Below are 25,815 nucleotides of genomic sequence, written 5' to 3'. Positions count from 1 at the left end.
AGTGTTGTTGGCTGTTTCACTGCTGGTTAAAGAATCCAAAAGGGCAAGGGACAATCATACTGTAAAGTTCTGCCCAATCTATTGTAAGTCCCTTTTTTTGGCACCTTGTTCTATGACTCAAATGGGTGAGGCTTGGGAGAATACCACTACTTCCCCGCCCCCCACCATATTCAAGCTGTGATTCAGTTGTGCCAAGACTGGGCCACCCAGAACTCATTATTCTCCATGCTTTGCAATAGGAAATATGGAGTACAGCACCTTTATGCCTGATGTTTGTTTACAGCTTCAGAAGCAGTTGTCCGAGCTGGATGAGGATGACCTGTGCTACGAATTTCGTCGGGAGCGCTTCACCGTCCATCGCACTCATTTGTATTTTCTACATTATGAGTATGAGCCTGCCTCAGACAACACTGATGTAACTCTGGTGGCTCAGCTCTCAATGGACAGGTAAGGAAAGCTCTTTTGTTCTATAAGGAAATCAGAAACAGTGAATATCTCCTACAAACTCCAAGAAGCTTCCCAGAATTTCAGCAGTTCCATGCATTAGAGAGAGGAGTATGACATTTTAATTGTGAAAATAGGGGACTTGCACTCTTGAATGAAGAAGTAGGTGTTGTACAAGTATCCACTGTTTATCTATGCCAGGAACTGAGGTGCATTGGCAGAGCTGCATGAGAAGCTGAGGTTTGGAATAGCAGAGGTTACTACCACTCAGGACTGTGGGGCATGGTTCATTTGTTGTGATTTATAACAACCTATAAAAATTAGGAGAACTGTGTCCTGGATGTTGACACAGTACAAGAGCTGGTCAAAATGTTCAGCATAAAAAAATGTCTCATTTGCACGTGCATTTTCTCGACACTAACATTTTCCTGTGGAAAATGTCAACTTCAATCTTTTTTTTTTAATTTTCTCATCAGGAGAATTGATACAAAATATTGTTTCTAGTTGACATTTAGAGGTGGAACATTTTTTCAATTTGAAATGTCAGTTTGAAACAAAAAAAAAGTTATTTCAACATCTCAGATTATTTCATTTCTTAAAAAATATTAAAGTTTTCATTTTAACATTGATGATTTGAAACTTTTCGGAATTTATCATTCTGCTCAATTTTACAAAAGTTCAGTTTTCTATTCTGAAGTGAAAACTAATTTTCTGAGGGATGAAAATTCCATCTGCTGACCAGCCAGTACACAGTACTTGTCTTGTCTAATTCCAGCAATTGCAATTAGTGGTCCACTTTCAGAAACTTAAAAATTAGTATTAAAAACAACAACAAAGCCCACCCCAAAATCAACCACCTAAGTCAGTCTCCATTTTCCTGCAGTTTTTAGTCTGAATCTGCAGCCATGCCTCACTCTGGCTGCTCTCAGAATGTGTTACAAGAGGGGGAAAGCACCACTTTAATATGAACAGGCAACTGATGCTGCAGTAAGTGGCTTCAAGGTTAAACTCATGGTATGATGGGATAACATGATTTTGGCAATTAATTGATATTTAAATATTCATGGTAAATAGGCCCAATGGCCTGTGATGGGATGTTAGATGGGGTGGGATCTGAGTTACTACAGAGAATTCTTTCCTAGGTATCTGGCTGGTGAATCTTGCCCATATGCTCAGGGTTCAGCTGATCGCCATATTTGGGGTCGGGAAGGAATTTTCCTCCAGGGCAGATTGGAAGAGGCCCTGGGGGGGTTTCGCCCCCCTCTGTAGCATGGGGCATGAGTCACTTGCTGGAGGATTCTCTGCACCTTGAAGTCTTTAAACCATGATTTGAGGACTTCAATAGCTCAGACATAGGTGAGAGGTTTATCGCAGGAATGGGTGGGTGAGATTTTGTGGCCTGCGTTGTGCAGGAAGTCAGACTAGATGATCATAATGGTCCCTTCTGACCTTAATATCTACGAATCTATGAAGTGGAGCACATATAGAACACAACATGACACGTGCACGACACCTCTTTAGCTCTAGCAGAAGGTCAGCACTATTCCAGGGAGGACCAAAGGAATTCAGATTGACAAAACATTTTCAGAATACTATAAAAATAAATACCGTCTAATGAAAGTGGCACCATTTAGCCACCTCCTCAGCACTATATTCTGCACATTCAGCGATGATTTGCCAGCTTCACCAGAGCTTCGTGTATTGATTTTTAATTTAAAAAACATTTCTTAAGTATTTGCAAACCTTTGAGTAAAAAAAACAGTCTCTGAGTGAATGCCATAATAAATTAGTAAAGCTGGTATGTGTGTGGTTTCCCTCCAGAATTTAATTCAAAAGAACGAGCTGCAGCTCTGTGCCATTTCACTGGCAATGATGCAAAGTCTGATCATCTGTTCTGGATCCTCACAGGGACACACATTTTACTGATAGACAGAGCTGCAGTTTTATTCAGAAAGAACACCCCTTCCAATGCAGTGCAGGAAAACTCCTTCCATGCTTCATTGGTGTGTTGTTATTATTTATTGATTTGGGTTGAAAATACTCTCTTTCAGCTAAAATCAATAAATAATATCTTACCACCAAAGAAGCATTTAGCTGTTTTATTTTTCCCTCATGTCTTTCAGTTGCTACCTTTTTTATCTTCTTTAGCTGCTTTTATTAAGCTCCTCTGTAGCAGTTATAGAGATTTGTGAACAGTGTCTCAGAAAGAGATAGACATGTACATAAATGATATGCTGCATAGTATATACCTCCATTATTCCTTCAAACTATTGTAAGAAGAAAAGGAAACCCAAGTCAGCCGCTATCAGTGTCTCCAGATCTAGTCCCGCTGGGGCTAAGACTGACATGATTGCAGTGATAGGTTTACGGATGTTTGTCTTGCAGGCCGGGGGGAAGGAGAAGGGGAGCAGAGGTACATTTTAGAAGTCCAAAATAGATGCCCACAGAAGGAGGCACATTCATTGGTGTTTATTACTGGTTATATGTTGTCTTTCAGACTGATGCAGATTGCTTAACTGCACCACTAGCTATGAAGGCGTTATTCAGGAGTATACCTTGGCTAGACTGCCTTTCTAAAGCAGTGTCTGTCCTTAGCATTCAGCTGTCAGAAGTAGTTGTTACAGTGCAAGCTTGAAGTGTGGACAAAGAAAGCCACAGTTGACACCAGTTGAGTGTATTGAAACTGGAATAAGAGGGAGTCAAGTGGCAAAAGAATTCCTAAGGGGGAAGCTGATCACAAAGAAACAATCAAACAAACAAAAAAGATTTACAGCAAAATCCTCTTGACTGGGCATAGACCTTGTTGGAAACAAACATGTACCAACTGATCATCTTGATTTGTCAGAGACTATATTGTGCTGGGACATATTTACTTCATGAACTTCTTTAAAAGTGAGCATTGCACAGAGCAATTTTTTGAAAAACCAAAGAAGCTATATTTCTTGGTTTAGAAGCCATAATTTGTAGATTTTAAGGGCAGAAGGAACAATTATGATCATCTAGTCTGACCTCCTTCATAACACAGGTCATAGAATTTCACCCTGTGATTCCTACATCAAACCCAATAACTTGTGGTGGATCTGAGCATATCATTTAAAAAGACACTACAGAGCTGGAAGTATTACTCCTGGGGGAATCCTGCACCAAAAAAATAAAAATTCTGTGCCAAAAAGTAAAAAATTCTGGACACAATATTTTAAAATTCTGCAAAATTCTGCACACTTTATTTGTCAAAATAACACAATATAATCACATGAGTTTCAATTTATTTTGGTAATTTATTTCAAAATACCTGTCAGCAAGTATGGCTGTAACAATACAGACAACACAACATATTCAGAAAATGTTTTTGACAAATAGATTCCTTATTAGGCATATTAATACAGAACTTTGAGTAATAATTCATTAAAGCTGAAATACAGAAACTTATTTCCTGCACCCCTCAAAAGCAGTGCAAAGGCTTGGGGGAGCCAGCGACAATGGAGAAGCTGAGGGAGAGGGAAGTAATTGCTGAGAAGGAGGCTGGGAGTGAACCTGGAGGCTTGTTAGGTGTGGGTGGGATAAGTACGGAACAGGTTTTTTTTCTGGGGAAGGATTGTTAGGAAGTTGTGGAGCCTCCCCAGTGCAGTCCCTGGTGGACCCCTAGCTTTTCGCATTCAGCCAGGCATATCTGCACATGTCCCCATGTGTCCCTGCACTTTCACTCTCTCCTCTCCCCATGTGTCCCTGCACCCTCACTCTGCCAAACATAGCTGCCCTTGTCCCCATATGTCCCTGCATCGTCTCCCCCATCCCCATGTGGCCCTGCACCCCCATTTCCATTCAGTCCCTAGCTCAATGTTATCACCCAACTAGTTCATGGCCCCAGCCCTAGTCTGTCTCCCCACTAGCCCTCTGAATCCCAGTCTGGGTGACCCCCCGCTCCCCCCGGAGCCCCATGTGTCCCCCTCTGTCCATCCCCCCTCATATCCCATGCCTTCTCACATGGCCCCACAGGCAGGGTGCTGTGAGAAGGCAGCCTCTGCTCCCTCCCTCTCCACAGCTGGCTGCTCCGGCCCGTGAGCCGGCTGCCCTCTTCTCTGGCATCACATCAGCCCCTGGTGGGTGAAAGGTGTAATTGCAGAGTGACCCCCTCACAGCTTTTCTTTGCCTCCCCATCAGAATCGATTATTCTGCGGGGCCGGGAGGAATCTGTGGGGGACATTAATTTGGTGCTTGCTCAGTGATGTAGAATTCCCCCAGGAGTAGAAATATCCTGAAGTGAGCAAAAGTGTACAATGGGAAATGTATATTAACAAAAAACAGTTCCCTCCTAACTACTGTGCAGAGTTTGCAGACATCATCAGGCGTGCCGTTTAAATGAGTTATGTGTACCATGTATCCATTGCTTAGAGTCCTTGAAAGGCATTGCTCTGCATCTGTTCCCTGGCAATTTTCCCATTTAAGCAAGGGTGCCCTTTATCTGAGATCTGATTAATAGGATTTTGCTGATTGATTGTTTTCTACTGTGTAGCAAAAAAAAAAAAAGTATGCTTTTCTTTATTGCTTAGCTGCATTACAGGTTTTATTTATGATTCCTAAAATCAGTAGCCTAAAGCCTTTCACATACCTTTTAGATCTTTTTTATCGATCTCTGTTTCTAGTACAGCTGCATGTTGCACCCTGATAATAGCCTTTGTTTCAATAATAGATAAAAAGAAAATAATGCACCAGGTATAGACTAGTCAAGGTAATCTTTCATATCTAGGGAAAAAGCTTTATATTTCCTGGATGTCATCAGGATCACTCAAAGCTGGAAGAAAAAGCTATTAAATAAAAATCAGAATTTATATTTTGCTGGTATGAACACATCATTCCTTTCTGCTACAAAGCTTAGGGAGATCGTAGGAGTGGGAAATTATTTCCTTTGATTACTATGATGCAGAAAACTTTTCTTGTGTCTTGTCTGAATATTAATGGGGAAAAAATCTACTGATGTGGAGATTTGGAAGGTAGAGAAAACAATTGTACTCCATAGTCTATTCTTGCTGATTTTGAATGGAATACCTAGCTGTGCTATATAGCCTTGTTTCACTTAACATTAACTAAAGATGCTTTTTAACCAGAGCTTGCTATATTATTAGGCGTCACATCTTAATCTCTATAGGTCCCTCTAGAAACTGTCTGGAGTGTTTAGAGCATTTTGACCAGATAGGATTTAATTTAGTTCTGTGTATGGAATCTCTGTTTGGTGGTGTTGTCAATAATGTCATTACTGGTGTATGAGTTTTTAAAAAATATTATACATAAAATCTGTTTTTAAAAGTCAATGGCATAAGAGCTTGGAGAGAAATCATTAAAAATTCTACAAATTGATATTTCAAAGGCTATTTCTGTTTGAAATGTTTTCTGTTTACACTCCATGGTCCAACCCCCCCTCCCGCCACTCCACCACCTCCACACACCCCACATGCCCCATCCACCCCATCCCATTTCTGTAGATGTGCCATCTTTGTGACATTGTCCTGACAGTATGTTTTCTTTTGGTCCGTAGGAATTTTCATAAAATGCAGTAATCACCCAATCCATCACATTGTATAACCTTCAAATATAATTCCCTAGCAAAACCTTTTAGGACCCTGCCCTTCCAGGGCCCTTGTAGTATTATAGCAGCCAAGTGCATTATGGGCTACTACATCTGTTCCCTTCCACCAGCTGCTTGAAAGGACCTACAAAACCTTACTAGTTGAGGTTACCTTGACTTCAGTGAAAGATGAGAGCACTCAGCACCACCTTGGATCATAAGGCCCCCACCTGTAAGTGAAACTACTCAGGCAGATCCCTGCACCTGCACAGAGCCCCACTGACTTCAGTGGGACTTCACATAGGTACAGGAGTCTACCTGTGCAGGCCTTCATGCAGCATCATGGCCTATGGCAGGAAGAGTCCCAGAGATATCTGTTTCCCTTTTTTGATTCTTCCTCTTCTTCTTTCAGGCTCCAGATGCTTGAAGCTATCTGCAAACATTGGGAGGGTCCAATCAGCCTGGCACTCTATCTTTCTGATGCAGAGGCCCAACAATTCCTGCGCTACGCCCAGGGCTCGGAAGTCCTCATGAGCCGACGCAATGTTGGGTACCATATAGTGTACAAGGAGGGCCAGTTCTATCCTGTGAATCTCCTGCGGAATGTGGCCATGAAGCACATCAGCACACCATACATGTTCTTGTCTGACATTGACTTCTTGCCCATGTATGGACTCTACGAATACCTCAGGTAAATATAGGGTGAGGCTGTTCACACACCCTTCCCCCCACACACACACAGTGAAACAGTTGGGTCAGGCCCTAAGTGGAGCATAATAGCTTCGGATATTAGAAATGTGTGAACACCAAGCAGGGGAGAGGAATTATTTAGGGTGGCAGAAGAGGCTATAACTAGACATAATTGGATGAAGTGAAGAAAGGAGAAACTGAGACAAACAGTGAGCTCTATGAAACTGGGGAATAGTTCCAAGGGAGGTGGTGGAAGGCCCTCATTACTTGTCAATTTGAAAATTATATTGGACCAAGCACTAGTAAATGTGTAGTAGCTTCCTGTGTTAGCAGGGAGATGGGCTGGGTGACCTATTAGGTCTTTTCCATCTCTATTGTGTAGGGTTCTAGGATGTCTGTGACAGAGAAAACATGCAAAATGTTACTGAAATTGTTCTCCGCATGAGGTACTGTTAACCCAGCACTGTACCCTGGAAATGGGATTATGACCCAAGCAGGTTTGATATGTGATTGCAAGACAAGAGCCTGTCAAGGCAGAATAATTAGTGTACTGAAATTGGAAGGGGTGACTTGAATGTGTATTGTATAGTAATGAATGTGAACACACTTGACTGAGTGAACTCTGGACCTCTGATCATTTAACACAGCCTCCTTTAATGGAGACTTTTTCCCTCTGCAAAGAGAGGCTGACACCAGAGCCAAGTGTGTGGGGCAAGGAGGACACCCTCTGGTCAGACAGAAGGATTTAAATTCCTTAATCCCTACTAGAAAAGGAGTACTAGTGGCACCTTAGAGACTAACCAATTTATTTGAGCATAAGCTTTCGTGAGCTACAGCTCACTTCACGATGCATCCGATGAAGTGAGCTGTAGCTCACAAAAGCTTATGCTCAGATAAATTGGTTAGTCTCCAAGGTGCCACTAGTACTCCTTTTTTTTTTTTTTTTTTTTTGCAAATACAGACTAACACAGCTGCTACTCTCAATCCCTATTAAATCTCATTTTTCCTTTGCTCTTCATCTCTCTCAAAAATTGGTAACATTTGATCAAAGTCATCCAACGAGGGTTCCAAATATGCAGACATTCAGTTTAATTGCACAGGCCCGGGCTCTTTGAATATAAAGAGAAATACACATTTCAGTGAATGGGATTGATGCAGGAAAGCGTTCGTCTCAAATTCACAGCTCATTCAGTTTTTTTCGTCTCACACAGACACACAATGAGGTGAGCTGTTTGGCTGTAGAAGATCCCTGCACCATTTGGATGCAATCTGATTCCTACTTTTATCCCATTCACCTTGTAAATCTGTATATGGATGTACATGCACCTAACTGCATTAAAACCAAGGGAGTTACACCCTCTGGTGTCAGCTCTCAGTTTATCCCCGTATTTCTCACCTATTTTAAGAATGTCTCCTTCTGCTCTTTTATGGTGCAAGAATTACAAAACAATTCTGTCCCTTCCCCCAGGATGACCCTCTCAGGACACGCAAAAGGATTATTATTATTAGCTCTTCTTTTCTTTGGTGCCTATGTCTCATACGATACATGTCCCATGCTTTCTGTAGATTGACCTCCAGTTAGAGCTCTGAAAGAGGCCCCCATGGCTATGACATTGGCATGTGTTCCAGAGAAAGCACCTCATTCCTTCCCACTGCTCAGAGGTACAGTAACGGAAGGCAGCACTAAAAGGCAAGAAGAAAGGAGGAACAGGAGGATAATGTGGAGAAATATACTTGAGACGCTGAAGGATAGAAATCATTTTCAGAGTTTGAATTTGCTTCAGATGACTAAATGGAGAGCCCCACCTAGTGGTGCCATTAGGAAGTGAGAAGATTTCCACTGAAAGTTGCAGCTGGTGTGTGATGCTCCACAAATGTTCATGCAGCTCTCACACCAGTCAGACTCTAACTGTGATTCCCTGTTGCTCAGGAAGGTCAGAATTGCTAATCTGACCTTCCTTGCTAATTGCTAATCTGGCCCTTTACAAAAGGGCATTTTTTGAAGGGCTTTTTGTTAAATAATGAGCAGTTTTAAGCAAAATAGCATAGCAAGCTGCCAGCCTGTTTTAAACAATGGTGACCCCCGTGTACTTCTTCACTGGAGTTCATAGTGGTACCTTCTGTGGGTAGTTGATTAGTAATATATATCTGAATGGCAGAAATCGTTCTTTAGGGCTGCCTATGCATGCATTCATTTCTGTCCCACCACGTACAGTAATAATAGGCTGACAGAAATAACGTATGATGCTTAAGGCCTGGCTCTTGTAAAGGGAAAGTCCCTCTGATAATACATTGATTTATCCATACTGTATATCTACAGTCTACCTGGTAAGAAGTATGGGATGGGGGAGATGTAATGATATAATGAATGTACGCTTTCAGAAACTCCCTGTGTCAATGGCTTGGCCCAAGATGGAGAAGGTCTGGCCATTATTCTAGATGTATGTTGCCAGCAACTAGATTTGAGATTTTTCACAGCTGTTTATAGAAGATCACGTCAGTGCATTTGATCTCCATCAAAACTCTTTCCCGCCTCCCTTCATCTACTATAGAGTACGAGGAGAAAGACATGTAGAGTTCAGAGACTTCCAGTTTACAATACTAAGGTCACCTTTATAGTGTGTCCTGAGTAGAATTCTTTTGTCACCCGCAGCATTCAGTCATCTGTCACTCAGATCACCTCAGCATTGCCCCAAAGCCAAAGGCTCCTTTTTAGTAGCTGTGAGTACTATATTTGAATCATCGTAGAGGTTTTTTAGCATGAAATAACTAGACAGGTTCTCTCTCTAGAGCATCTACAGCTGCAGTGGCTAGTGCGAAGGTTCCCTCCTGGCTTACCTGTCTCAAATATACTCCTCACATCCACTGACACACTGGGAGTGTATATCCTCGCTGTGTTCCTCTGGATTTATACCTGCCCCTCTCTAGCATGAAATGTGAAATATTTTTGGCCGCCTTGCACTGTGCATACACTGTGCTCAATGGGAGACAAACGTCACAAAGTAGCTGTTAGTTTTATTTGTCGGGTGTATTTGTTGGTTTTGCAGAGAGGAAGAATGATCTGATGGACTGAGCACAGGACAGGGAACTCTCGGGTTCCAACTTCAGCTCTGCCACTGACTTGTAAATTAGTCTTGGACAAGTCACTTTAGGCCTGGTCTGAGCCCCATTTGAGTCAGTGGAAAGACTCCCATTCAATTGAGGGGGTTTAGGATTAGGCTATTCACCTTTCTGTGAGAATGTCTACACTGCAATTGAAGGTGTGATTGTAACACAGGTAGACATACCCATGCTAGCTTTAATACAGTTAGTATGGCCCAAAATAGAAGTGAAGATGCAGCAGCACAGACCCCGGCATGGGCTTGCGATGTGGGTATGTACCCAGGGTTCTGGGTGGGTTTGAACAGTTTACACTGTAATCAAAACGTAAGTCTGGAAGGGACCACAACAGGTCATGTAGTCCTGTCCCCTGCACTGAGGCAGGACCAAGTACACCTAAATCATCCCTGACAGGTGTTTGTCTATCCTGTTCTTAAAAACCTCCAGTGATGGGGATGGGGACCAGGCAGGTGGTAGTGGTCGGGGACTCTCTCCTCAGGGGGACTGAGTCATCTATCTGCCGCCCCGACCGGGAAAACCGAGAAGTCTGCTGCTTGCCAGGAGCTAGGATTCATGATGTGACGAAGAGACTGCCGAGACTCATCAAGCCCTCAGATCGCTACCCCTTCCTGCTTCTCCACGTGGGCACCAATGATACTGCCAAGAATGACCTTGAGCGGATCACTGTGGACTACATGGCTCTGGGAAAAAGGATAAAGGAGTTTGAGGCGCAAGTGGTCTTCTCGTCCATCCTCCCCGTGGAAGGAAAGGCCTAGGTAGAGACCGTCGAATCGTGGAAGTCAATGAATGGCTACGCAGGTGGTGTCGGAGAGAAGGCTTTGGATTCTTTGACTATGGGATGGTGTTCCAAGAAGGAGGAGTGCTAGGCAGAGACGGGCTCCACCTAACGAAGAGAGGGAAGAGCATTTTCGCAAGCCGGCTGGCTAACCCAGTGAGGAGGGCTTTAAACTAGGTTTACCGGGGGAAGGAGACCAAAGCCCTGAGGTAAGTGGGGAAGTGGGATACCAGGAGGGAGCAGGAGCGCGCGAGAGGTCAGGGCTCCTGCCTCATACTGAGAAAGAGGGACGATCAGCGAGTTATCTTAAGTGCCTATACACAAATGCAAGAAGCCTGGGAAACAAGCAGGGAGAACTGGAAGTCCTGGCACAGTCAAGGAATTATGATGTGATTGGAGTAACAGAGACTTAGTGGGATAAGTCACATGACTGGAGTACTGTCATGTCATGGATGGATATAAATTGTTCAGGAAGGACAGGCAGGGCAGAAAAGGTGGGAGAGTTGCACTGTATGTAAGGGAGCAGTATGACTGCTCAGAGCTCAAGTATGAAACTGCAGAAAAACCTGAGTGTCTCTGGATTAAGTTTAGAAGTGTGAGCAACAAGGGTGATGTCGTGGTCGGAGTCTGCTATAGACCACCGAACCAGGGGGATGAGGTGGACGAGGCTTTCTTCTGGCACCTCACGGAAGTTACTAGATCGCAGGCCCTGGTTCTCATAGGAGTCTTCAATCACCCTGATATCTGCTGGGAGAGCAATACAGCGGTGCACAGACAATCCAGGAAGTTTTTGGAAAGGGTAGGGGACAATTTCCTGGTGCAAGTGCTGGAGGAACCAACTAGGGGCAGAGCTCTTCTTGACCTGCTGCTCACAAACCGGAAAGAATTATTAGGGGAAGCAAAAGTGGATGGGAACCTGGGAGGCAGTGAGCATGAGATGGTCGAGTTCAGGATCCTGACACAGGGAAGAAAGGAGAGCAGCAGGATATGGACCCTGGACTTCAGAAAAGCAGACTTTGACTCCCTCAGGGAACTGATGGGCAGGATCCCCTGGGAGAATAACATGAGGGGGAAAGGAGTCCAGGAGAGCTGGCTGTATTTTAAAGAATCCTTATTGAGGTTACAGGGACAAACCATCCCGATGTGTAAAAAGAATAGTAAATATGGCAGGCGACCAGCTTGGCTTAACAGTGAAATCCTTGCTGATCTTGAACACAAAAAAGAAGCTTACAAGAAGTGGAAGATTGGACAAATGACCAGGGAAGAGTATACAAATATTGCTTGGGGATGCAGGAGTGAAATCAGGAAGGCCAAATCCCACCTGGAGTTGCAGCTAGCAAGAGATGTTAAGAGTAACAAGAAGGGTTTCTTCAGGTATGTTAGCAACAAGAAGAAAGTCAAGAAAAGTGTGGGCCCCTTACTGAATGAGGGAGGCAACCTAGTGACAGAGGATGTGGAAAAAGCTAATGTACTCAATGCTTTTTTTGCCTCTGTCTTCACGAACAAGGTCAGTTCCCAGACTACTGCACTGGGCAGCACAGCATGGGGAGGAGATGACCAGCCCTCTGTGGAGAAAGAAGTGGTTCAGGACTATTTAGAAAAGCTGGACGAGCACTAGTCCATGGGGCCGGATGCGCGCATCTGAGAGTGCTAAAGGAGTTGGCGGATGTGATTGCAGAGCCATTGGCCATTATCTTTGAAAACTCATGGCGATCAGGGGAAGTCCTGGACGACTGGAAAAAGGCTAATGTAGTGTCCATCTTTTAAAAAGGGAAGAAGGAGGATCCTTGGAACTATAGGCCAGTCAGCCTCACCTCAGTCCCTGGAAAAATCATGGAGCAGGTCCTCAAGGAATCAATTCTGAAGCACTTAGAGGAGAGGAAAGTGATCAGGAACAGTCAGCATGGATTCACCAAGGGCAAGTCATGCCTGACTAATCTAATTGCCTTCTATGACGAGATAACTGGCTCTGTGGATGAGGGGAAAGCAGTGGACGTGTTGCTCCTTGACTTTAGCAAAGCTTTTGACACGGTCTCCCACAGTATTCTTGCCAGCAAGTTAAAGAAGTATGGGCTGGATGAATGGACTATAAGGTGGATAGAAAGTTGGCTAGATTGTCGGGCTCAACAGGTAGTGATCAATGGCTCCATGTCTAGTTGGCAGCCGGTATCAAGTGGAGTGTCCCAAGGGTCGGTCCTTGGGCCGGTTTTGTTCAATATCTTCATAAATGATCTGGAGGATGGTGTGGATTGCACCCTCAGCAAGTTTGCATATGACACTAAACTGGGAGGAGAGGTAGATACGCTGGAGGGTAGGGATAGGATACAGAGGGACCTAGACAAATTAGAGGATTGGGCCAAAAGAAATCTGATGAGGTTCAACAGGGACAAATGCAGAGTCCTGCACTTAGGACGGAAGAATCCCATGCACCGCTACAGACTCGGGACCGAATGGCTAGGCAGCAGTTCTGCAGAAAAGGACCTAGGGGTTACAGTGGATGAGAAGCTGGATGTGAATCAACAGTGTGCCCTTGTTGCCAAGAAGGCCAATGGCATTTTGGGATGTATACGTAGGGGCATTGCCAGCAGATCGAGGGACGTGATCGTTCCCCTCTATTCGACATTGGTGAGGCCTCATCTGGAGTACTGTGTCCAGTTTTGGGCCCCACACTACAAGAAGGATGTGGAAAAATTGAAAAGAGTCCAGTGGAGGGCAACAAAAATTATTAGGGGACTGGAACACATGACTTATGAGGAGAGGCTGAGGGAACTGGGATTGTTTAGTCTGCGGAAGAGAAGAATGAGGGGGGATTTGGTAGCTGCTTTCAACTACCTGAAAGGGGGTTCCAAAGAGGATGGATCTAGACTGTTCTCAGTGGTAACTGATGACAGGACAAGGAGTAATGGTCTCAAGTTGCAGTGGGGGAAGTTTAGGTTGGATATTAGGAAAACCGTTTTCACTAGGAGGGTGGTGAAACACTGGAATGTGTACCTAGGGAGGTGGTGGAATCTCCTTCCTTAGATATTTTTAAGGTCAGGCTTGACAAAGCCCTGGCTGGGATGATTTAGTTGGGGATTGGTCCTGCTTTGAGCAGGGGATTGGACTTGATGACCTCCTGAGGTCCCTTCCAACCCTGATATTCTATGGGGATTTCACAACCTCCCTTGGAAGCCTGTTCCAGAGCTTAACTATCCTTATAGATAGAAAGTTTTCCCTATTATCTAACCTAAATCTTCCTTGCTGCAGATTCAGCAGTCAGAGGACATGGAGAACAATTGATCACCATCCTGTTTGTAACAGCCCTTCACGTATTGAAGACTGTTATCTGATTCCGACTCAGTCTGCTTTTCTCAGGACTAAACATGCCCTTTTTTTTTTTTAAACATTTCCTCATAGATCATGTTTTCTAAACTGTTTATATTTTTGTTTTTCCTCTGGACTCTCTCCAGTTTGTCCACATATCTCTTAAATTGTGGTGCCCAGAACTGGACATACTACTCCAGCTGAGGTCTCACCAGTGTCAATTGGACAATCACCCTCTGTGTCTTACATGCAACAACCTGTTAATACACCCTAGAATTATATTAGCCTTTTCCACAACTGCATCACATTGTTGACTCATATTCAATTTGTGATCTACTGTGACACCCAGATCATTTTCTGCAGTACTACTGCCCTGCCAATTAATCCCAATTTTGTATTTGTGCATTTGATTTTTCCTTCCAAAGTGCAGTACTTTGAACTTGTCTTTATTGAATTGCACCTTGTTGATTTCAGACCAATTCTCCAGTTTGACGTGGTCATTTTGGATTCTAATCCTCTCCTCCAAAGCACTTGGAACCCCTTCCAGCTTGGTGTCATCCATAACTGCACACTATTCAAACTATGCTCTGAAAACAGAATTATTAATTTCCTTCTGGGTTTTTCTGTGGAACTCATTATCCAAGTCATTAATGAAAATATTGAATAGTACCAGACCGAGGACAGACCCCATTGGGACTCCACTAGATAAATCCACTTAGTTCGATAGTGAATCATTGATAATTACTCTTTGAGTACCGTCTTTCAACCAGTTATGCACGCATCCATACCATATTTCCCAAGTGTGCTTATGTGAATGTCATGTGGGACTGTGTCAAAAGCCTTACTAAAATGAAGATATATCACATCTACAGCTTTCCTTCTATTGCACACAAGGATGTGTGCAATAGGGGTTGCACACAAGGATGCCTGGGAAATGGTTTTCTAGACAATGCTAAAAAAGAGAAAGTCTTCACAAATTCACATATCCTTGTTTTAGGTGTTTCGGAAAATTATAGGTATTAGAAAATAGATGCTGAGGTATTAAAACTGAAAATACCTTCTCAAGAACGGTACACAAATTAAATAGTTTCCCCAGTGTTAGTTGCAAAATATCCAGATTTATTATTGGCATTCCATTACACACATCCAGTGACAATTATGGTTGAAATCTTTCTAATTCAAATACCACAACGCCCACCGAAAAGGTGGAAGAAAATCGAATATACTTCAGACTATGAAATAGGTAGATTGTAATGGAATGGTGCTGCTAGAAAAATTAACATTGAAAAAATATTTTGATCAGTTAAACTGAGCATATCAAGTGCAAGGAAAAGCCAGCTAAAGAACTAGTGGTAGCTCAGCATGCTGCCCTGAGTTGGGATATATTCTCCATGTTTGGGAGTTAAGATAGGTCCTTTGCTCACAAACCAGCAAGGCTGGGGAAATGAAAGAGGGAATGGTTATGATATCCAGGGAAGAATTCTGGTGCTGCACCAACTGTCGCTGTCTGGTTGATTTGAGATGAACAGAAGCACTTTGTGAGCTCTGCATGTATCCCAAATCCCCTGCGTCCCCAGCAACTACATCCTTTCCCACCTCCTTATTTCCCTAGCCCCGACTCTCCCTCAGATTTTTGGTCAGCAGCTCCCTTTCCTCAGGAACCTCCACCTCATAATACAAACATGCTATGGCCCCCACCCAACCTTGATGCTCCCTGCCATTTTAAATACCACCTCATCACTGCTGAAATAATTGAAAATGCTGTCCAGAACCGCAGTCTCCGTTTCCTGTCCTCCACCTCCATCCTAGATCCCTTCAGTCTGGCTTCCACCCTCCACTCCACTGAAACTGCTGTTACCAAAGTTACTAAGAATTTCTTCATGAATAAATCACAGGGCTTCTACTCCATCCTCATCCTCCTTGACTTCTTGACTGCTTTTGGCACAGCTGACCACACCTTCCTCCTTGAAACGACGTCCTCCCTGGCTGTTCATGAACATCGCTCCTGATTTCCCTCCATCCTCTTTGGTTGTTCCTTCATTGTTTCAATCCGTGGACCCTGTTAAGGGGCTTATTCCTTCACCCACTTACTTCCCTGGTCCTTCTCGCATGAACAGAGAGCAACAATACCTGAAGTCCAAAGGTGCAAACAATTCGATGTTTATTGGGGTGAACTTCCAGCAAGCATGATTCCAGTTTCCTTCCTTAGTATCCCCCTTCCCAGCTCTGACACCACAGAGCCTTAGCTGTGGCCCTGTTCCCATTCCTGCTCTTAGCTAAACATGATTCCAATTTCCTACCCCCATTCCCTGTTCCCATTTCCCCCACCCCACCCACACTTCCTGATTGACTGCAGACTACATAGTAAAACTTGAGTTCTGCTTAAGTATACCTTAACCAATCATTTTACTGAAATTTAACTAACCAATCCTAACATATTGTAACATGATTATTTAACCAGTTATATCCCACCACCTTAATTAGTTTACGCCCAGCAAAATTAATTATACAGCAGACAGGAACAATCACAGAACCAGACAGAGATTATGCAGACAAACAATAGGGAAATGGGGACTACAGTGATAGAACAAACACAGAAATGTGAATTTCACATCCCAGCTATTGATAAGTGAGTTCTTGCCAGACAGAAAACTATCAACCTAAATTTCCTTTTACATCTTCTAGGCTCTTCCCTTTCTCTGGAGGTGATAGATCGGATCACCTTCCTAACAGCCCCATATTGACTAGTTTGGAATGTGAGGATGTGACCGGTCGCTTCCCAGCTTACGGCTGCCTCTGCTGCTTAGCCAAAGGCCCTAGCCTAAGAACAGGGCCTCAGACTGTCACAGTAAGAGAAGGCTCTTACACCGGCAGACAGTGATTTTGATTCTTTCTTTTATACCTCTATAACTAGCCAAGTGATAAGAATACACCTAAATTCTTAGAGTATAGGCCTTTACAGACTGGCCTGAATATCTATATCCTAACAGGCCCTCTTCCTCTCCTCTCCCACTTCTGGCGGACGTTCCACAGGGCTCCATCCTTGGTTCCCTAGTCTTCTCATGCTATATGCCAGGCTAGGGTCTCCAGTTCTCATTGGACTTAAGGCAGCCAAAGTTAGACAGCAGAGGCTGCTCCACAGCTTTCTGCACCAGCTGTCCTCTCGGGCCCCTCATATGGGGAAGGGGCATTCTGGTGAGTTGGGGAGAAGGCAGGGTAGAGTGGAAGTCTGTTCCCCCCGATCCTCCATGGCATAAAGCCCTCTATAGACTTTATGCACATTTGAGCTCCTCCCCTACAGCTCTAAAGTGAAATGGGACCAGGCAGCTCAGGATTAGGGAGCAGCAAGTATCCCTCTGTAGTGCCCCTTCTGCATCCCAGGGTGGAACATCTGCCCAACTCTCTCCAGGAACCTCATCCACTCACATTACTTCAATTCCTATTCTATGCAAATGACTCACAAATTTACTTCTCTACTGTTGACCTGTCTCCCTCTATCCAGTCCCATACCTTGGCCTATCTCCCTGGCTTTTGCTTGTGGCTGTGTTACCATCCGCTTACATTCAACATGTCCAAAATGGAACTCACATTTCCCCCTCTCCTTGTCACAGCTGACAGTGCCATCATCCTCCCCATTAATCAGGCCTATAACCTGGATATCATCTGTGACTCTTACTCCCCCTCTCTCTAGCCCCACAAATCAGGGCCATATCCAGATCATGGCATTGCCTCCACCAGGACATTTCTAAAATCCACAATGCTAAAACTCTTGCTCGGGCCAGCATCAACTCCTGTCTTGACTAAAATGCAGTCCCCTCCTGTCTGGGTTTCCTAATTGCCACCTCAGCTCCCCCTAACATTCATTCCATGGTATCACTGCTCTGCTGCTGGGATCATGCTGACCATGTTGCCTCCCTCTTGGAGCATCTCCGCTGGTGGTGGTTCTGCTGCTGCATTCAATTCAAGTTTCTTATCCTTATCTTTATGGCCCTTCAGAACTTTTCCCCTCTCCATTTAACCACTCTTCCATCTTTCTGCATTGACTCCACCGTGTCCATCATGTCAGTGATTCCAGCCTCCTTCACCTATTTGTGTGTTCCTTTTTGCTTTCCTCCATGCCACCCCTATGCATGGAATGTTTTCCCCTACTAGTCCATAAAACTACTGTCTTCGCCTCCTTCCAGCCCATTCTCAAGTCCCTCCTCTGCAACGATACCTACAGTTAATGACCCACTGCCAATGGCTGTAAGGATTACCAATATAAATATTATTTTGTTTCTATCTAATAACTTAAGAAATGAGTGCACTGCAACTATCTAGTTATGCAGACAATGTCCTCTACATCACCACATGGTGCTGCTGCTGTCACCCTTGTCCTCTCTCTTCTTTCCCTCATACTTCTTTGTTTGTTACACCCACTTATTATATCTGAAATTGGATCATAAGCTCTTTGGTGTTTGCACAGTGCCTAGTACAATGAGGCCTCAATCCCTGACTGGGGCTTCTGGATGCTACTGCCCTACAAATAAAAAATAATATCAACAGCCATAATTTAAAGCTGCCATTTCCTGGCAAAACACCTAAGGAAGGACATCAGTGCAAACACTGCCTGCCCTTCCCCAGGGGTGAAACTCTCTGCGATGTAGCAGCCTGGGCTGCTGGCTCAGGTTTGCACATCTCTGAACCAAGGGGATGAACCAAGCCCATGGAGTCCTAAAATGGTGTCAGTGAGACTAAATTAGTGTGATTTCCATACTGAGAGGGACTAGAAGAAACTGCAAGTTAAAGCAGGGGGAAGAATCATTAGGCGTGTCATAAACACTGGATTTTGGCATCACTCACTGATTCTGACAGGCTGAGGAAGCTCTGTTTAAAGGAGTCATCTACATGCAGATCATTAGCAGTGGTGGGAAACGAAACAGAGGAAAAAGTACAGGAAAGTTTTAATGGGAGGCTGATAAAATCCTTCAGTTCTGTAAAGTTTGTTGGAATGTGGCAGTGGCTCTTTAAACAATGCAAATTTTCAGAAAGCTGATTGAGAACAGCCTCATTTTATAGAATAGACCTATAGGGAATCCTAGGACGCAAAGTTAATATGAATTCCCTAAAATGCAAATTTTATTAAACAACCCTTTCCTCCTCCTCCTTCGATGCAGTGGGAATGAATTCTTGCTATTCTGGACCTAAGAAAAGTGGCTTGTTGGTTCCCTTTTGATGTTATGACAGCGTTCCCAAATCCTTCATCTCGTAAGGCTGCAGATAGTTTGTCGCTTATCAACATGGACCTTGGTTGCTCATTGCAGTACCATAAAAGTTAGTACAGTAAATCCTGTTAAGGGGAACTGAGTTTGACATGGGGAGAGAGGCAGATGTTTCATATGAAATGCAAAGATAATGAAAGGGAAATTGAGGCAGAGTTATTTCTACTGACAAGTATAGTAAGATTCAATTTGCGGTAGCAGTGACTTCTTTTCTTTTTTTTTTTAGTTACTTAGGAAAGTGAAGGCCCAATAGCTCTGGTTAGAGCTGCGTGCAGTGCAGGCAGGTGTTATGCCAGATTGCTCTGTTATTGCTATTATTAATTAATAGTGCAGTTAAAATTATTTGTATATCAGCAGAGTCTGAAGTCCCCAGGATGAAGGCCCCATTGTGCTAAGTGCTGTACAGTTCTTCCCTGAATAGCTCCCAGTCAAAATAGGCAAACAGACAAAAGGTGGGATAAAGGGATGCAACATACACACAGCTCTTCTGCTCAGGAATTGCCTCTTTGTACTGCACTTGTACAGTGTGCCTAGCACAATGGGGCAGGGGAACTAAATGCTACCACAGTACAAATAATCATCATAATACACACAGTTCTGCTAATTGACCTCAGTCTTAATTTGCGGCATCTGACAGCACACCTCAGTTCTGAGCTTGTTACTCCACACATGGGCCTCCCCTTGAGCAGAGACTAACAGTTTTGGCGCATGGTATATTTGAGGACGCGTGTGTGTGTTGTGAAATACGTTTAGATTGGCACCAGCTCCCAGTCTGCGTGGTGTGCGAGCTCTAAACAAGTGTTAAAAACAATGACAAAGTAACAGCTCAATGGGCCAGTAGAGGGCAATGGTACAAAAGTACCCAGGGTTTGAGCAGTGACTCTCCCTTTAAAGTTGGGAACAAAATTTAGACCAGGAGACAGGAAAATTACCATAACAAAGCACTTTCGAAACTTAAATCTTTTAAAACCAGAAGCTAAACTCCCATCGAGACTCTACTATAGTGTGTTTCTCTAAGGCATAGACAGTGTCTGACTGGAACAGTTGATCTTTCATGTAAGCAGTGGTTCTCAACCAGGAGTCCAGGGCTCCTTGGGGGACCACAAGCAGGTTTCAGAGGGTCCGCCAAGCAGGGCTGGTATTAGACTTGCTGGGGCCCAGGGCAGAAAGCCGAAGCCCCACCGGTGAAGCCTGAGGCCCTAAGCCCTGCCACCAGGGCTGAAGTTGAAGCCTGAGCAACTTAGCTTCACAGGGTCCACGGTGGCATGGGGCCCTAGGCAATTGCCCTGCTTGCAACCTCCTAACGCCGGCCCTGGTTTTTATACGTAGAAAAACACAGTTGTGGCACAGCTGGGCCATGGAGTTTTTATACCATGTTGCGGGTCGGGGGGAAGGGAGGCTTAGAAAGAAAAAGGTTGAAAACCCCTGCCTTAAAGAAATGGATGTCTTTTACTGATGGGCTCTCCCTAGCTTTCATTGTCAGAAAATCTAAATGCTGACTGAATTAATTGCCACTTCTTCCTAAATTCCTGGGTTTTACCAGTGTAAATGTGAAAGAGAGTTTGGAACATAGAGACTAATTACGTTGAAGTGTAACCAGTCTCCTCATACAGAGTCCCAAACTGTCCTGGCCAAATTGTGTCAGCTTAAAACTGCCATTCCTTGGCTGGTTATTTCCATAATCTGTAATAACAAACAGGACCGTTCAAGGAATTTGGCCTTTACTCAGCTGAATGTCTCTTATAGGGAAAAGCAACTGAACCTACTCAAATTTATTATTCAGATAGACCTATATCACTGGGCAGTCAGCCAAATGCACCTTGAGTTTACAAACTTTCGTAGCAATGTATTGCTTAGTTTTTTCCTAGACCAACGTGTTAAATGAGATGAGGAAAACTACTCCGCACCAAGAAAAAGCTGTGCCATGGTAGAATGCACCACTTGATCTCTTTGTTCTTTACTATGAAAAGCCCTGTGATTTGCCCAGGTTAAAATTCTCCCCTTTGTATTCATTGCTCTTCTCTGCCAGGAAGTCTGTCATCCAGCTAGACTTGGCCAATACCAAGAAAGCTCTGATCGTACCAGCTTTTGAGACCCTTCGGTACCGCCTCTCCTTCCCCAAGTCAAAAGCAGAGCTGTTATCTATGTTGGACATGGGAACCCTCTTCACATTCAGGTAACAGAAGGCGCTTTCACTGAACCTCCAGCAGTGATCAACCTTGGCTTCTTGCTCATCTGTGGACATGTGGCTTGCCTCTCCCCTGGCCAGTCAGTAGTTCAATTAAGAAATGTATTGAGGTTTTCCCCCACTTTATTAAAAGGCAGTGATCTAGTGCCCCAACAGCTTGATTGGTGCATGTATTTCATCTTTAAACCCTGCATGTTATCTACTAATATTTCCCTGAGGGTTTTGCCCTTCCCTGTAGTCTAACCTCCTATTGTTAAATTGGCCTCATTTTATTTTTGACATTTTTATTGCATTACAAAATCACGCAAGAGCATTAAACCAGCGAGTGTGTAATATACCCTTTGTTGGCTAAGCACAGTCCAGGTAACTACCATTCATGTGACCAAGAAATAGTTTTCTACTGTTCACCAGCTGGCCCCAATATTGACTGATTGATCAATTTTTTAAAAGGCTGAATGGTCATGGGTCTTTTATAAGCTAGTGAGCAGCTAGACAAGTAAATGATGTTTCTCAATGCAAAGGAAAAACATTGTGGTTTTGTCGGTCTGAATACAAGACTGGGAGGCAGGAACACCTGAGGTTTAAACTCATCTGTGAAACAGACTCCTTCGGTGGTCTTGGATCAGGGGTGAAAGTAGGCCAGCATGGCGTACCGGTAAGAAGTGGCCGCAGGTACCAGCCCGTACGCAGCTGATGTCATACCACTGCCATGGCAGCACTTTAACATCGCTTCCCCTTTTGCCTCACCTCCCATTGGCAGCCCGGCCAGTAGGTCCTACCGGCAGGGCCACCGACGGAGGGCGTAAAAGGGGCAGCTGCCCTGGGGCCCAGCAATTTAAAAGGGCCGGGGCTCCCGGCTGCTGCTACCACAGCAGCAGCCGGAGCCCCAGGCCCTTTTAGATTGCCGCCAGAGCCCTGGGCAGCGTGGGCCAGGCAGTGTGGATGGGCTGGCTGGGGGAGGCTGACGCCCCACCCCTTCCACCTGAGGTCCCGCCCCTTTCAGGGCCCCCTTACCAGTAAGTCTTCTGTGTTACTTTCACCCCTGCCTTGGACTTCCCTTCTCTGCTTCAGTCCCCTCATCTGTAAATTGAGAATAATAATACTTACCTAGGCTTGATGAGTGGATAATTTGAAAGTGCCACAAAGCTAGAAAGTGTGCAGTGTAGCCTGCTGGGTGCAGCACCAGACTGGGCCTCAGGAGACCTTGGTTCTATTTCCAGCTCTGACCTGCTGGATGACCTTTGGCAAACCACTTCACCTCCCAGTGCCTCAGTTTCACATCTGTAAAATGGGGATAATAATGCTTACCTCTCCTGTGTTAAAACGCTGTGAGAGCTATAGATGAAAACCATTATATAAGAGCTAGGTGGTATTATTATTATTATTATTCAGTGGAAATCTTCCTCTCCTTTCCCCTTGTCTTTCCTCGTCTCACAAATTGTTCTTGTGGCAGATGCCGCTTTTCCCCCATTACCTGTATTCCATACCTCTCCACTTGCAGTGGGTTTCTTTCATGTTGCTAAGCTGCAGCATCTTCTGAGGTGCACTAGCAACTTCTTTGCCAGCTGCTTCTACAGACACCACAGCAGGTGGTTCATATGACCCTGAAGTACACTGTTTTGATGGTACCACTGTCTGTGATTCACTTGGAAACAGGAAACTCAAGGCAACTGAAAGGTAGGAGAAAGAATAGAGGTGTTATATCAGCCCCTGGGAAAAAAATCTCAAGGGGGTGAGGAAAGTTTGCTCTCCTCTCTCCTTCCATTGCTCCTTAACTGTATAGCAATTTATAGATTAACTTGAGGTTTGTTTATAGAAAATAACTTTCCCTCTTAGGTGAAAAAATAACCTCTAGTGAGAAATAATACCCTCAAGATTTTACTTCAGATCTTATATTCCATTGACAATCACATTTTCAGCCTGCACCGTAGTGATTTTCCACTATGGACCTCATCTTCAGGCTATATAGTATATACGTATGTTACATGCATGCACACAGCCAAATCCTGAAGTCCTTTCTAAACTCCCTGTAACTTCATTGGGGATTTGACCCGAGTAAGGACTGAATAAGAACAGGGAAAAGATGTCAGGCCTGCAGTACATTTATGTACTTACTTGGGACATATTTTATAAACACTCTCCTAATCATCTCTGTCTCATCATATTGGTCAAATCTATCAGCAGGCAACAACCGCTGGGACCGGGGCTGAGCATTTCCACCTACATTTTCAAGGTGCTTTTAATAACGCTGCAAGTTGAAGCCAAGCTAGCGGGAGTGAGCTGGGAGGAGGACTGCTGTGACAGTGATTGCTGATCATGCCTGCAGCATCCCAGATCCTCACACCACATGCTAGATTACAATCTTTTCCTCAGTGAAATTGCTTTTGTCACCTCTTTTCCAAATGGTGACCTTTTCTGCCTCTGGGCTGCTGAAAAATACAAAGCGGCTCTCAATTACATCCTTCCCACAACTACACCCCCCCCCCCCCACACACACACACACACAAACACACACATCCACATAAACACAAAAAGTCATTTAAGCTTTCACGGTTGCCAAGAGGTGCTGTGTGAAAAACCTTTGCACCAGGGGAATACCTTGTGAAATCATTCTGGCTTTGTTTCATGGAATTAGTTTTTACTGTGCCTTGGCAAGATGTATCTACTTAGTACTGGGTAATGTCCCAAGGACAAGGGACTGTGCTTCTGGTGGACTCTGACAAGGATAATGAAGGTACAGAAGGTAAAAGAAAGCACCATATTGAGACAGTGTAACCAGCAATAACTGATAAACTGGTTGAGGCCTCAGCCCATAACCACATCAGTATTCCCATTGAAGCCAATGGGACTGCTCATGTGCTTAAAGTTAGGCATATGTTGAAGTACTTGGAGGATGAAGATCTGAATGAGAAAACTGGGGATGTTGGTTTGCATGCCGAAGAGACAATATTACTGATACAAGAGACAATAAGACTGATGAATTTCACTACTATGTCTCTGTGACAAATGTCTGGTAAAAATTACCATTTTACGGTAGAGTCTTTTGGGTGGAGATCTTTTTAACAGTATCTAAATAACTTCAGCAGAGCTAAAATTTCACAAGATAGTCAGCCTGTAGCCAATACCCAGTTTTGGCATGTATATATTCCTGAACTATCAGAAAGATGGCTACAAACCCAATTGTTCTTTCATAATCAGTCTATAGTGACCTTATTTCAGCATCCCACATCCACCTCCCTCTTTCTCTTCCCTTACCAGACATATCTGCTACAAGATACAATATCCACTTGATATAGCAACTGCACAGTTATTGCATTGTGTTCCCAGCGAATATGATATCTGATCCCAGAGTTCATCCACTTAATAACTAGATTTCCCCCCCTCATTCAGAAGCACAATAATATGATTATTATCTTGTTATACTCTCTTAGCTGCCAATGTGTGTGGTTTCTCCATGTGATCCCATCATATTGAGCTAAGTCATGCTGAAGAAGCAAATGCAAAATCCTTGATCTATTTAGAGACCCTGTTACATTGAGAAAAACACTGACACTAACAATGGAATTTCAGGTGCTTTTAAAGAAGCTGAATTTTCTGTGCACGATTTGTTGGTCTCAGTTTATTTTCTTGTGCACAGGTGGCCTCATCACAGAACCACCCTCACTGCTGCATTGATTGGCATCTTATAGTCAGCTGTTGAGTCAGAGATACCAAGAACTGAATAGACTTAGAGAATGAACTACCCTCTGATCCATCGGTTTGGACCCTCCCAAGGAAATACATTGATTGGACAGGGAGCATGTAGCTCCTCCCTCCTTTAATCAGCGTTTCCACTTTCCTTTCACTCACCTTCTCCCCTCCTTTTCCCCCACTACCTTCCCTTCTAGTTTGCTTTTGTCTCCTCCACTCCCTCCCTGATTTTTTTCTCTAGTGCTCTTCTTTATCCTGTTTTGCTCTTCCCTTTTTGGTTTTCTCTTCTCTCTCTTTCTCTCTCCCTGCCTCCTAGGGGATACCTGTGCTGCTGCTCCTGCCTCTATTACTATGTGAGTGGGGCCCTGGATAGCTGTAGAGGGAAAGTGATACAACTCTGGTCAGGTTCATGTTCTGCTTTTGCTGTTGCCACTGGGGAAGCATTATGGACAGGAGCTGCACCACTAGCCAGATTCTCTGCAGGAATTAATTAATTAGCTGTCATTTGTAGGGTGCTTTGAAAATTCAGATCACTACAACTGTTAAATAGTAAGCATGTATTTATTTATTTATTTACTTACTTACTACTTTCAAAATGCTAGAGGAAGGATGAGGGAAAATGCTGCATTCCCCACAATCCTACATCAGATTTAAAACGCCTGTTATGATTGTGGTTTATTTCACTAGGGCCTGGATTGAGACTACCAACTCATTTCCTGAAGACATCAAATGGCCAACAGATGGTAAAATTGTGTCGGTGCCAGAATATGAGCGAGATAAG

The 25,815-nt window shown here is 44.0% G+C and overlaps 1 protein-coding gene across 5 annotated transcripts in view; it reads left to right on the top strand.

Moving 5' to 3' along the window:
* Positions 1 to 25,815, top strand: part of LARGE1 (LARGE xylosyl- and glucuronyltransferase 1) — a 367,428-nt gene that overhangs the window by 322,215 nt on the left and 19,398 nt on the right. For 2 of the 5 annotated variants that reach the window (XM_073324688.1, XM_073324721.1), the window contains exons 11-13: positions 284 to 447; positions 6,420 to 6,698; positions 21,186 to 21,332. In XM_073324688.1, coding sequence (XP_073180789.1) covers positions 284 to 447; positions 6,420 to 6,698; positions 21,186 to 21,332 — 590 coding nt within the window. Of the gene's footprint in view, positions 1 to 283; positions 448 to 6,419; positions 6,699 to 21,185; positions 21,333 to 25,721 lie in introns of all 5 variants that reach the window. The other 3 variants (XM_073324713.1, XM_073324704.1, XM_073324696.1) reach the window with 3 other exon arrangements.

This window comes from Lepidochelys kempii, chromosome 1 (assembly GCF_965140265.1).
Source record: "Lepidochelys kempii isolate rLepKem1 chromosome 1, rLepKem1.hap2, whole genome shotgun sequence".
NCBI classification, from domain to species: domain Eukaryota; kingdom Metazoa; phylum Chordata; order Testudines; family Cheloniidae; genus Lepidochelys; species Lepidochelys kempii.
The sequence above is the reverse complement of the archived record's forward strand: the minus strand, read 5'-3'. Positions and strand labels throughout refer to the sequence as shown.